This window comes from Tigriopus californicus, chromosome 1, assembly GCF_007210705.1.
Source record: "Tigriopus californicus strain San Diego chromosome 1, Tcal_SD_v2.1, whole genome shotgun sequence".
Lineage (NCBI taxonomy): Eukaryota > Metazoa > Arthropoda > Copepoda > Harpacticoida > Harpacticidae > Tigriopus > Tigriopus californicus.
Genome location: NC_081440.1, coordinates 882338 through 896722, shown reverse-complemented (window position 1 = coordinate 896722; position 14385 = coordinate 882338). Strand labels below are relative to the sequence as shown.

Here is a 14385-nt window from a genome sequence, read left to right as displayed (position 1 = left end):
CTATGATTTATTTGGTCCTGAATTATTCAGAAGGAAAGCCAGCCCAACAACTGACAAAGCCAACAAATCAGGAGGCAACAACAATCTCTCCACTCTCCATGGTGTCTGGCAGAGACAAGATATGTGCATAGACCACCATTTTATAAGGATTGCAATTCAGAATCTTCTTGAAGTGCTTTAAATATTTCAATATACCCATGTTAGAAAAGGAAGGACATGCGGTGTAATCTTTTGTTTGAGTATCGAACCTTCGAGTCCAACGCCTATAAAGGTATTATTTGTCGATAAAAGCCGCTTAGGGGGCGAGTGTGTCGCGCAGATGAAAGGCAGGTTGCAGACCTGGCCTCGCAACAATGTGAACCAACCCCGCCTTGATCCAACGCAGGGACTTTCAAGTCACACTTGCTTGATCTCGTGCCTTCAATTAATTGATATCCGCCTTGGACCCTCTTAAAATCAATGGATTTGTGTTGGCACATCCGGGAGGGGTAACCAGACCAAGGTGCCAAACCTGGCGCAAAGTCTGACTAATGGGACCAAGTGGTCCAGCTCTGCTTGACTTGAACCACAGCGCTAAAGAGTAAGGTTGGTTGGTACACCATTGACGTCGAATAAGTTCCTCATTGCAGCTGCTCAGAGGTGGAGTTTCTGTCGGTCCCCTTTTGGAGTTGAAGAATAGTATCTAGTAAGTGTACGGTCTACCACAATCTCGCACCTTGGACCACCTTTTCCAGAAACTCAAAGTCGTGTATAGTACCTGGAAGAAAGAAACGTAAGTGCCGAGATCTTATGGAAATATTTCCTCTGAATATCGTTAGGTCATGTAATAATTAGCTTATGGAAACTTTACGCATATGACGTTTGACCAAGATACCATATGTTTAAGAATACAATCCGAGCAAATACAGCGGTGAGTTCGTATGAACCTTAACAGGACTAGAATAAAAGGAAAAGAAACCAACCCTAGGATGGGTCAAGGACATCCTTGATTTCTAGGGAGGGGCGACTAAAGGACGTGCGGGGTTGTATAACTTCATTAGCTTTAGCCTACTATTATCCGAGTTACTTGTCATTTATTGCAGTTTCGGTCCAAGAGGGAAGCGAAGAACCCTCCCCGAAGTTCTGGGAACCAGTGAAAGTGTGCCAAAGCTGTAAAATCGCCTGAGATTAATCAAACGACCCATACTATATCGGGACCAAATCAGGGGGACCAAGCTCGGATAGGGGGAGAGGACTCTTCAACCACTATCTGGGATCATATTTGCGTGTTCCAGTTCCAAGATACCAGGAAGTCCCAGTCAAGCGAGGCCAGTGAACCTTTGTTTGGTCCATAGACCATACTTGCTTAGGAATGGGACAGCCAGCAACAACTAGCTTGGGTTCCCACCTCTACTGATTAACTGGATTACCTCTGGATCAAAATCGGATATCATGTATGAGCTCACTCCGCCAACACGAGATGGAGCCAGGGACCGGGGCAACGAGTCGGATGACAATGGGCGTGAGAGCCCCGCCCAAGGACCACCCCAACGAGAATCGAATAACGAGAAGTTAATGGTAAGCAAGCACGTCACCAAGTACAAAACTACGGCCCAAGCAAAAGCGCAAGGAACCGCCCAATGTCCCTCTCCACACAACTCAAGTTTGAAAGTTTGAAAGGACGTGCAAAGTATGGCTTGGAATATTCACGCCAGCAATTCTGTTTAAGGGAAAAATTAAGAGAAAGGGACTGCTTGAGTGCAAGAGGGCATCTAGTTTTAAAAATTGATATTGAATTGCAATCAATTATTTGCTTTGATGTTCTATCGCGGTGCAACGGTTGCTATATTTCTTGCTCATATGAAATAAAAAATCGATCACGTAACTGACGACAAAGGGGCTCTCAACTCATTTAGAAACAGTAAGAGGCTTATTTGGTGCCATATTCTGTTTTTTCGGCCATCCGGCTTAATGACAAGAGAAGTTGAAAAGACGGATTTGGTTGGTTTTGTATAAAAAAGGGTTCTTTTATGAATTTGTGAGGGCCAATCTTCATGTGTGTAAATTTGATTTCCGTCAACACAAACGAAATCAAACGCCACTAGAAGGTATATTACATGGATCTGTGATCATGCGATGCTAGAAATTTCGGATTTCGGTTGTTTTGAGTCAAAGCTATACCTTGAAAACCTGTTATTACAAAGAAATCTGCGTATTAAATGGCCGCCCCTCTCATGGCGTGAAGTTTATTTGAGTTTGGAGTTCAAAAAGTGAACACCTTAAGCCAAACCAAACCTAACTAAATTGCCTTTTCATCTGGTCTTCAAATTTGATAGCTTCAATAGCCATACTTGCCACATGTCAACTTTATTCATGCTTAACACTTTTAAAAACTGAATGAAAATAATCTAAAGGCTATTGAACAATTAGTTATTCTACAAGACTGGATAGCAAGTCTTTTGAATGAGTTTCATTGAAAGTTTTCACAGATGCACTCTTTGTAGCGGATGTCATTGCTTGGAAGTGTCAATTGATCAATGCTAAAAAGCTTCTTGGTTTGGCATTTCGTCTTTCCAGACCCTTCGAGCTCTCACCGAAATTTACGAAACTCGCCAATTTTACCTGGGGAGAAATATTTGTCCTTAATATGCCATAACCTTTTTGGATGCTCGTCACATCTTTTGTGGGAATTGAGACGTACCATTACTGATAGTTTCAGATGATCCTTCAACTTTATAATAGGGTTGAAAGGCCGTCACCCATTGACCAGATATGAGAAAAATCAACGATTAAAGCGGTTTGTCTGTTACTGACCAAACAGATTCATGAATATAAGAAAGGTGTTCATTCTAAAAACTATTTTTGAAGCAGAATCTTGGAATGGAAATTAGAAAGACTAACGCTGTTAAATGTTTTTTCCTTTGTTTAGTCTTTGGCCGTTTTCAGTGCGAAAAAACGAAGCCTTGCAATAATACGACCAATCCTAAACCAATTGACCCATTAACAGCCAATTGACATATAATACATGACAAGGTCATTTGTGTTACGTCCAATGATAATTACTCTCGTATACTCATTGGCTCAGTGGCCATTGCATTAAGAATCAAAGAGTAGTGTTACAAGTGTTCTCATCGGTTCGTAATTCTGATCTTATCTAGAGCAATCATGACAGTTTTGAACAACATAGGGTAGGGCATTAGACAATATGAGACTCATCCACGAGCTTATTTTTTATATCATTTTTTTGCGGACTTCCTTACCGCTGCTGGGATTGGAAACCCAGCAGTTCAAGACGAGAAATTTGTTCATTGATTTCAAACTTTGTAATGACAAAACTTGACAACCCTTTAGTGAAGGTTGAAGGGCACGTTGGGTGGGCCAAATTTTAGTTTACACTCCTTACATTTCTCGAAACCATTGACACCAGTGTCATTAAACGTCTTTTTTCAAAGGCAGGATGAAACAAGGTTATTTCCAATGATAACTCCCATCAAGATATCTGCTTACATTATGTATGAATATTAAGGGTGTTGTCCCAATACGTGTGAAGGTATAATGTTCTTTTCACATACAACCTCTCAGCAGGCCCAGGATATATATTGGATGCCTTTTAGGGACCGCCATGTATACCAAGGACTAAAATCCTTGTCAAAACTTGCTGCTTCTCTGACAACCCGCATAAACAGAGGCTTCTCTGCTGCCGAAAAATTGGCCTTGAACAGTCGAGTGGAAGAAAAAGCTTTTGCGCTAACATTGATGATTTGGAGAATCAACCGGAAGCGCATTATTTTGTTCAATATTATTTTCAATAGTAATACACTCATTGAGGGAACTGCATATGGACGAGATGATGGCTGGCTTCACTAACCGGGTGAAGTTTAACCCCCCGACCCTGGTCGGTCGGTCGTGAGGTACATACAATCAAACTTGGGGCTAATTGACTGAACATTGTGGGACGATTTTAAGACGGAATTACCCTATATTGATCAAGTAACAACTTCATATTGACATGCTACTTCGAAAATGACAATCTCACATGGTTGCTTAGATCATTTTCCCTTGTTTGACAACACAAATAAAGCCAAAAACGGCCACTTTTGATCCGTGTCATTAATGAAATCAAGGGGCGATCGTTGTACAAAAGTTTTCCCATTGAATTCTCCCTCGTCCAAAATCTTGACAGAGGTGAATTCTACTATTTTTTTTTGTAAATCATGATACCCTTCGTACATACCCGAGTATTAACCTGCAAATTTGAAGGCCACGCTTCTACTGTTTTGAACGTCTTTAACTGCATCAGCATGACTCGAGTGCCTTTCTTATCGATTTTGAATGTACCGTACATCCGCCTTTTTCGTACAGCAGCTTCTACTGTTTTGAACGTCTTTAACTGCATCAGCATGACTCGAGTGCCTTTCTTATCGATTTTGAACTCAAAACTGCCAGTAATGAGTGATTAATCTCCCTCACACTAGAGAAAACTCCTCCTAGGCTTAAATACGACGTATGGTTGTATATAGCAAAGTCGCATGTTCAAGCACAACACTCATCAAAGCCGAGGGAGCCTAACAGACTGCTGAATGCATTCAGCGAAAAGAAGAAGAAGGAAACTTTTTGGGTGCCTCTTCTCTTGAATATTTGATAGACTTCCCGCTGTTTAACCCAGGCGATCTTATCAATATTTCATGGCTTTTTTAACTTTGGGCCTAGGAGCGGCGAGTCCCAGACGTTTATGTGTCTGTAACACACGGCAAAAATAATCGTTATTGAGGCAATCCAATGTTGCCATTGGTAAACCCATGGCCATCCATGGAAAAAAACATGGGGATATCATGTTGTTAAAGTTTCAATTTTCAGCCTCTAGATGGCGTATGTGTATACATACAAGGTCTGGCTTCTTGTTCCAGGTGGTTTTGAGGATCCGTCCCATGACCAATGATGAGCGGAGTCGGGGATATAGAATCGTCACAGAGCAAGTGGACGAGAAAATGGTCGTCCTCCTGGATCCCAAGGGAGGTGGCAAGAAACAGGATATCTTGCGGAAGAAACGAACCAGCGAGCGGCAATATCTATTCGACGCCGCCTTTGGTGGAGATTCCACACAGGAGCAGGTCTACAACAAGACCACCAAACCCTTGGTCAAGTCAGTCCTGGAGGGCTACAACGCTTGCGTCTTTGCCTACGGAGCCACAGGTGGAGGCAAAACTCACACTATGGTGGGCAAATCGGACAACCCCGGCTGTATGGTGCGGGCTCTCAATGATCTCTTCCAAGCCATGGAAACGAGTCCCGAACATGTGTTCAAGGTCATACCCTGTGTTCCATTCAGAAGGAAACGGGCTTTCTATTGACAAGGTGCATTACTTTATGCAGGTCACCATGTCGTATTTGGAGGTTTACAATGAAAATATCCGAGATCTCCTAAACCCCAAATCTGGAACATTGGACCTTCGCGACGACTCGAAAGGCAAGAACATCCAAGTGGCCGGTTTGTCGGAGATCGCCACTAATAGCACGGAAGAGGTGAGAAACAGTTAACCTTTTAAGCCTTTTGATTGACGAATCACATCTGGTGGGGATTTTTTTTTGTTTTTTAAGGTTATGCGACTCTTGCAACGGGGCAACAAGGAGCGCACCCAAGAGCCTACGGCTGCCAACAAGACGTCAAGTCGGAGTCACGCCCTTCTGATGGTCAACGTCAAGCAAACTGCCAAATCCCGAGTCGGCGGCAAAGGAGCGGTCAAAAGCGGCCGGCTGTACATGATCGATCTGGCGGGATCGGAGCGGGCATCGGCCACACAGGTACTTTACAAACAGGAGCAATGCCATTGAGGTCAGTCATGAGCACTGGTAGGTTGATCGTCAGTTACGTCAGTAATTTGGGTCCAAATGAGCGGAGGATTATCTTTCAACTCCTGGGATTTGGCTAGAATAAGCATAAGATTGAGGATTTGGAATGACGAGGCGGTTTAAAAATGGCTAACCTGATTGCAAAACCTCATTTGATTCTTCGTGACATGTCAACAGGAAGTATGAGAAAGCGGAAAAAATCTTTGCAAGATCATTTGAAGTTACAATCTCAACAGACCAAAATTGATTGATCTATTAGCACATCACGATAGAAGGTCCTTTTCATCAAAAAGGACAAAACCATAATTGCTAATATTGACCCATACATTTCGGCTCATAAAAAAGGTTTTATCATGTCAAGCAGAAATTCGAGAGGGCTGAATGGTCATTAAGTACTCTATGGCTGTACCAACCGGTTCTCTTGTCTATGCTGGGCCCGTTTTTTAAAGAGGTGGTGAATAGCTTGTTTGGATAAAACTCTTTTGTGACTTTGAATCAAGGACTTGTCTGATGGCAGTGCACAAACATACATGAGTCGAGTTTCATAAGCATTTCTTTCGGTAGATTTAAAAGCTGATTTGTGGTTAAAGTGGCAAATTTGAAATGTCATGGAAATTGTCTCAAAAGATTGTCGTGAATCGAGTTGATGATTCCCGAAACAACTTTATGCCCCCGTGCAGATTTCTGGCGTTCGTGGAAACCCCGCAAGGTTTGCAAGTGAGTGCATTAAGTGATACTTTGATTTAATTCCAATTAAATGCCATACTGGAATGGGATTCAGAGAATAATAAAGTTTAACTTCATATTGATTTTGAATAAAAAACGTCATCAACTGATGCAACGGCCTTCGAGTAGCAAAGGAACGGAAATTACGGATTCCAAAAATATAAGGGCATACTTCTACTTAACATCAATTTTCAGTTAAAGGTCACCTAGGCCAAACCCATCTTTTTCCATCAAATCGACCAATTCAATTTTGATACTATCTCAACCTAGCTATACTGTCACTAGACTGTAAATACTCAAAATATAAAGGTGTTTGAAGTTAGTCCCGTTGTATTTTAGTGAATTGTTATGTATAGTTTACGTACAGTAGTCTTGTGTTCAAAATGGGTCCATATCTAAACGAACTTCATTTTTCATTGGAAAAAAAACCGCAGTAACTTTAACTCGGGTGCCCCAAAAAAACATGAGAACTACCCATCAAAAAAACAAGCAACTCAATCAATATCGTCTTTACGTCTAAGAGCTTTAAAAATTGGCCTTCGTTGAGTTTTTTCGAACATTCGAATCGTCATACTTTTGCGATTTCTATTGGCTACTAATAATTCCTTATCCCAGGTCTATTACTTAACCAACGCTCGATTCCCCGAGCTAGCTTTCCAATTCATCACGATTATTTGAGTTTCTATTTAACCACTTTTGCAATGGATTGAGAATTCAAGCTAAATTAGTTTTGTTCGCTCTTGCTCTCATCAAACTAATAGACAAATATTAAAAGAGATCTCGCTTAATCAAGAGCTGCGCGTAGATTAACATTAATGATTGACTTTCCCCATGTTGACAACTCCGGCCCCGATTTTTGATGGATAGAGACAATCAGGCATGCACCAATCACAATGCCATGGGAAAATGCATAGCACTATGTACGTTCAACTACCACCACACCAAGGTCCATAATGCAAAAAGGGGTTCTTGATTGATGGCGATTACTGGAGCAGGTGCTATTTCTTCTCTACCCAGAGAGAGAGGCTCAGAATACTGCATCTTTGCGCCTGTGGTTCCCAGGAGCATTCGATTACTTACGTGTCCATTGAGCACAAAAATGAAAGCAGTTTGCGTGGCTTGTGAAAAAGACGGAACTGTGTGCAGTTTTTGAGAAAAGTTCCAGTGAAGAAAAACATACCAAATTATCAAAGATTGAAATATTTACGATTTACGGACAAGGGTCATAGAAAAACCAGAGATGATTAACCTAAATATTTTTCCTTGTGGCGTAGAACTGTTCGTATAGGTGTAGGTGTGATATGTGCTACTAACTAGTTACCAGGAAATTGTGGTGAATGTCTTTGAGAACATTCAATAGGCTCTGTGATTGAGACAGGTTCGGATGGTCAAGGCTGATTCCTCGAAATCAAAGATTTCGTCCATCAAAATATCCGACTAACTGCGGACAAGTCGAGACCTTCTTCTCCGGAAACCTGGTTGATTAGTCTTGCCCGATTTTCTCATCATCAAAATTAATCAAACATTCGGAATGGGCCACCACCAAGATGGAAAGCAATTAAATGCTCCTCAGGGCCTTCGTCTGAAAAGGCAAAAGGCCCTCTCGACTGACTTTGGCACATAAATGGATTTCCACAAAAAAACCTGATTCATTCTCCCATAAGACTCATGTCACAGCTTTGATTTTCATAACGTAATAGTTCGACCTTGATGTATCAATAATCCTCTTTATCCCCTTAGTTTCCGAATTAGCGCATACCCTCAATCTACCCTGGCCTTTTTGGGCTGGGGATTGCACTTATGAGATATTGGCATGTTGACCCAGTCCCAATATTGATATACATATCTGACTGGGCTTTTCTCCTCTTTGTCTTTCGGCGCTCATTCTATGTGCGTAGAATCGAGGGAAACGCCTCAAGGAAGGTGCCCACATCAATCGGTCGCTCTTGGCCCTGGGCAACTGCATTAATGCCTTGGCCGAAGGCAAGGCCAAATTCGTCAATTATCGCGACTCGAAATTGACCCGCTTGCTGAAAGACCCACTCTCGGGCAATTGTCATACGGTCATGATTGCCCATGTCTCGCCCGTGGACAAGCACCGGGATGAATCCAGGAACACGCTCGTCTACGCCGATCGAGCCAAGAACATCTCCAACAAGGTGGGTATTCTGCCAATGGAACCCTAATAGTTAATGATGGGTTTATGGTCAAATTGAATGGTGCTAGCTACTCTTAAGGGGTCAGGGGAAACAGAAGTGAATTGACCAATGTCAATGTTTGTTGGTTCGGCTTATTGTTGCATGTGGGCTGTAAAGGCAAATAGATCGGAGGCTAACATTTTTGATTAGTCACATCCTCAAGGTTTGGACGGATGGAAATGTAGGATATGAAAGAAAAAGACTTGATCTTGAGCTGGTCTTGAGCGCCCAGGCCCAAGGACAGATTTTCGCTCCATTTTTTTTGTTGCAACTGAGGAATATTCACCCAATTTCTTGGCTTCAACAATTAACAATCTTTGTTGTTCCCCTGCGTTCAAAGGCAAGTTGGATGAGAGCCATCCAATTTTTAGAGTTTAGCTTCAATATGAAATGTACTACAATATAGTCTTCCTTGCCTGAGCGTGACGGGTTGGTAACTACAATGTGCCAATCCCGAAGCAAGAAGAATCACAGATTGCACCAAATTGTTAGTTGCTAGAATTGATAACAGTACCCTGAAATGCAAGCTTATGTCAAAATGTCAAATATCAAATGGCCCACCTCAGACCTGGTCGTGCATGTCTGTCCACATTTGCAGGTGCGGAAAAACGTCTTGGACGTGTCTTACCACGTAACTCAATACCAAAATATCATTTCTGACCTGAAGACCGAGATCGGTCGTCTGAAGGACAAGATGCACTCCGATATCACCTACAAGAAGGCTGACAAGAGACAAGTGGAGGAATTGAAGGAGCTGCGGGACGAAATGGTCACGAATTTTAGAGAACAAATGAAACTCAGGTACCGTATATCCACGATCAACGGCACTTTCAGGAACCAGGGGTGTTGTCAAGGCTCAGTTCATGAATACGGGTAGACAACTCCTTTGGGTTTCTACAAATGGACCCTTATTTCCAGACGCCAACTAATGAGTATCGACAACCACATCCTCTCGCTGTCCATGGAGTTTGAAAAGAACAACATCATCATCAATGAATGGGAGACAGAAAAGGCCAAGCGAAGGCACGACAAGTCTTACGAGAAATCTCGTCGACGTAAGAAGAAGAAGAGCAAGGCCAAGGCCAATGAGGACGACTCACCCGACTCACCTCAAGCAGAAGGGGACGAAGACGAAGAAGATGGTCAAGGTGCCGAGGCAGACAATGAGGAGAGTGGCTTTGAGGATGACGAGGAAGGAGCGACAAGATCAGACTCGGCCAAGAGTGGACAGCAATCCGATTCAAAGGCTGAGAGTGAGTTGGAGGACGCCGTGGACGCCATGGCCAAAACCGAGGATGAAGAAGCCGAGGAGACGGGCGCCGATGACGAAGGCGAATCCTCAGATGCAGGTAAATTCTCCATGGGGATCTCTGTCGAGCTCTTAAGGTGATCACTGATCAGGCAGAATCGACAACACTTTGTTCTGAATGGCAATGATATTGTTAATGGGAAGGGTACTAAGTACGAGACCCATCCATTGGTGAGAAGTTCTTGACCATTAGCTCGGAGATCGAGAGTGATTTTATATTGTCAGGTGGAACCAACACCAGCAAATCACTGAAGCGCCACTACTTCGAACCATCAGCCTCCGACCTCCAGTCTCGAACCTCGGAGAAGATGGAAGAAGGAAGCTCCTAGAGAAAGTAAAGCCCATTGGCTTGTTAGGAAAATTTGGAGCGGGAAATTGTTTCCTTCAGAGGTCCCTTGAGACCCATTTGGTTCCTGCCGAAAAAGGCCAGAGAACGTGCAAAATGAGGGGTCTCCGTCATGGTAAGAGCAACAAGCATGACCTTCACATCCTGAGCCATCTCCAGGGGCTTTATTTTCGCACTCATTTTGTCCTTTTGGCAGAAATCTAACATGATTTTTTTTTATCGATCTAATATTGAAATAAACATTAAGTGCGTAGAGCGTCGCTTTTCTCATGGCAAAAGAGGGGCTGCTTCACTAACAATTTATCAATGTTCCCCCTCCTTTCCCCGTTTTTACAATCTGAAGTCTGGCGGCGGAGAAATTCTTCTTGTTCCAAAGTGGTCTGTTTTCGTTAACGCGACTAATTTTGAGATCTACGACCTCGTTTATTCCTTCCAGACAACGAAGATAACAACGAGGAAGACGCTGAAGACACATTGGAAGAGCCTGAGGAAGTGAAACAGGCCTGGGAGGAACTCATGTTAGTTCAAAGGGAGCAAGATCGATACGCAGGCATCAAATTGGATTTGGAACAAGACCTCCAAGAGACCAGGAAGCGTCAGAAACGGCTGGAAGATGTAAGGAACCATTTCATCTATTCCACTTACCGCACTTACCGCACTCCGAGCTCAAGGATGATCTATCTACTTACCACGCCAACTCATGCATCTTCCTTAAGAAAGTTGCTTCCTGAAATGGAATCACGATGATTCGCCCTATTTTCGAGGTTAGCCTCAAGCCCTGTATAAATTACAGGACTACCTTCGACGGTATTGAAAATTCAAGTGAAGCTTTTGAGGGTTGTAATAGAAATAACTTGTAATTCAGGCGGAATGTGAAAATGTAGTAGCTAGTCGTGTCAATTTTGAAAGCATTTTTTATCGTACTCTGGTTCACGCTTAGGAGCTACCAAAACGAATCAGTACGGAGGAGGAAAGCGAGATCCTGTCTTTGCTATGCAAAGTTCATGAGCTCGAGATTGAAAAGGTGGAGATGGAATCCAAGAACCTATTGAAGGAATTCGAAGTTCGAAGGCGGGATTTGCTCATCCTCAAGTACGACAAACAACAAAGCCTTTCCAATGAAATCATTCAGCGCCAACGCAAACTCATTGAAGGTAAAAAACAAAGTTCGACGAAGTTGACGTCAGCTTGAAAATACACGATCCAGACGAAATGATATAACCTTTCGGTGAACCATCCTACGCAATGAGATGGCTCTATATGCCCACTGTATTGTATAGTGCAAGACCAATGTCTCTAAAAAACTGTTATATGTACAAAACTCACAAATTTCTCGACAGCCATGGAAACGAATAAAAGCTCGAGTGGTCCCACTGAAGGTAAAACCATGCAAAGCGATACTTCCACGGTCAAGTTGATCCACTTTGGGTGTTTTTTTTGTTCTGATGCACCGGCTCTTCCATTGATCTTTATGGAGTAGTAACACTCTCTCACCTCCCTCGATGTAATACTTCTCGGTGATGTGTCTTTTTCTTGCAATGCAATGGATAAATGCCACTTGTCATTGACGATAAAAAATTTAACACAAGATTCAAAGAAACCTGTCTTGATTAAACACAAGGCGTCTTGACATCTAGGTAGGCATTTTCATTTTTTTTTGTAAACACTTGCCCAACCAGTTTCGGTCTGGGGATGTAGATGGTTCGAACGAAACTCAAGGCATGTCTCAAGATTTGAGGACAGCGTTTGGGGAATGGCTCTCGTCAAAATGTCTTTTTTGTGACGACAAATAAGGGCCCCTTTTTCTTCCCAAGTTGGCGTTGTCAATCAATCCTTGTCACAAGCAAACCTAAAAGTTCAGTTTTCGATTTCAATTTGCCATGGCCCCAAAACATGGAACCTCGTGTTCCAAACCCAAGAGATGACTTGATTCAACATCCGGAGGGAGGAGGGGGGGGCGATGATATAATCAAAGTGACAAAAACACCGTGTAGCACGTTCATGGAAACCCTGGGACTTCTTGCCAAGTAATCAAGTCAGATGAGTCTTGATGAGGAAAATTCGTTTCTCATTGGTGGGAGATGATTGGCAAAAGTTTTGAAAAAGGAGCAGATGACAGAAGTCTCATCTTGCTCCTAGCCAAGCTTCTCAGATTAGGGGGATTAACTCTTTCCCACCACTCTTTGTTGTAAGATTTGAAGGACATTTCTCAAGGATCGTCTTTGAAGTGGAGCACTGAGTTGTGATAACGACGATACACAAAGAGATGTGAGAGTTGCCCACGGACTTGGTTCTCCTTCGTGCGCAATTCTAGTCCATTAGTGGGTTCCACCCTATTGAAGGCCTTGATTTATGGTTACACGGGGTCCATCGCACACGGGGTCTTCTTGTTCAATGTCCCGATGTACCATCTAGCACTAGCTGCCATCTTCTTGATCCATATCCTTTCATGGTCAAATCACATACTACATTCATAAACACATCACACAAGGTTGCGCCCTTCCATTCTCTCTGGCCTTCAACAGCAACCAAATACCAAGGCTGCTCGCAAGAAAATACCTTCACCGGCAAATTAGGTTTGCGAGTCATTTTTCAATTTCTTACATAAAACATAAAGGTCCTAAGCAGGGGTCGGAAAGATAAGGTAAATGAAGTAAAAAAAAGTTAAATCAAGTATTTGGACCATTTTGGGCACAATACTCCTATTCGCAATTATTCACCTCTTGATTGATTTTCATCTTTTATGAGGGAACTGTTTATGCCTTAAAGGAGTACAAGGGAATTTATCGTCCAATAATCGCTAACATCCACGAATAACCTTAGAAATCATGATCTTTCCCATCTTTTGTAACTTATCTTTAAATGTTTATATCTACTTTGGCTGAACATCACAACTTAAGAACAAGCTAGTTTTGACGAAGATCATGACTTATCTTTGCGACCCTTACTCGCAAGTAGAGTTATATAAACAAAATATTCTTGCATTGCATTGACGTGATTTGATCTGATTGAATATTCGGTATTTTGTCATGTCTAGACGCACAATTTCATGGCAGAACGGATACATTTTTATCTTCTAGGACAATCGGTTCCAATGCCCCCAGAACTAATGGAGCTCTACAGCCTTTACCAACAAGAACTGCAAACCAGAGAAACCAGTGAAAACGATACATATCTGTTGACAGAAGCCAAAGAAATCCTGAGGGTGAGAATACGTACACGTACACTGCATCACTAAATGTACACGCAATGGTTTTTTCTTGCCCATGTCCATGCCCAAATCTTTATCTTTGAATGCTTTGAGGCCACTAACCATGTCAAAAGATGCATTCAAGAATATGAAGAGCACTATCGATCCTTGATCGACTTTCCTTATCCCGAATTCTACATGATGTTTTTTTTTTGTTACGGAGTCGGATGGCAGCCTTCCACCATTACGGACAACATAGATTATCACTTTAACCTTTGGAATAACCACAGGGTTTAGCCATTTAAGCTGTTAAACCAGCAACTCATTGCAATTATTACACTACGATGAAGCTTGTACTCACCTAGCCATGGATTGAACTAAGGTAGCAAAATGGAAAGGCGGACACCCTATCTACCGACACACCACGATTGCTAGTCTCCCCGAATTCTACTACAAAAAAGCAACATATTTTGAGTGCTCTCAACAACAGTCCTTGATTGGATGATTCTGAGTAAAATGTGTCCAACCTTTAAGGCTATCCTTCCCCTTTAAGGGCCATTTTCATGAAGAGGCATCATAAATATTGAGCACCCCCTCAGGAGCGCCCTCTGTGAGGTGCTGACTTCCGTTGAGGCCGCCTCCTCAAGGGAGCCCCCAACACAAATAGGATCTGACCCTTTTCCATTTTCCCTCTTCAACTGTTAAGTGCTACGCTCAGAATTTTGATTAAAACATGGGAGAGTCTCCTCTCCTTGACGGTCTTTCACTGACCTATTCGAGAGGCTTC

The 14385-nt window shown here is 42.6% G+C and overlaps 1 protein-coding gene across 2 annotated transcripts in view; it reads left to right on the top strand.

Moving 5' to 3' along the window:
• Positions 1–609: 609 nt before the first annotated feature.
• The window catches only part of LOC131878397 (kinesin-like protein KIF19), a 17806-nt gene continuing 4030 nt past the window's right edge, over positions 610–14385 (top strand). The window contains exons 1-12 of one of the 2 annotated variants that reach the window (XM_059224360.1): positions 611–772; positions 1083–1557; positions 4887–5285; positions 5353–5502; positions 5578–5781; positions 8454–8714; positions 9352–9554; positions 9672–10102; positions 10845–11023; positions 11349–11562; positions 11749–11787; positions 13489–13613. In XM_059224360.1, coding sequence (XP_059080343.1) covers positions 1432–1557; positions 4887–5285; positions 5353–5502; positions 5578–5781; positions 8454–8714; positions 9352–9554; positions 9672–10102; positions 10845–11023; positions 11349–11562; positions 11749–11787; positions 13489–13613 — 2331 coding nt within the window. In that variant the 5' untranslated portion in view covers positions 611–772; positions 1083–1431. Of the gene's footprint in view, positions 773–1082; positions 1558–4886; positions 5286–5352; positions 5503–5577; positions 5782–8453; positions 8715–9351; positions 9555–9671; positions 10103–10844; positions 11024–11348; positions 11563–11748; positions 11788–13488; positions 13614–14385 lie in introns of both variants that reach the window. The other variant, XM_059224369.1, reaches the window with a different exon arrangement.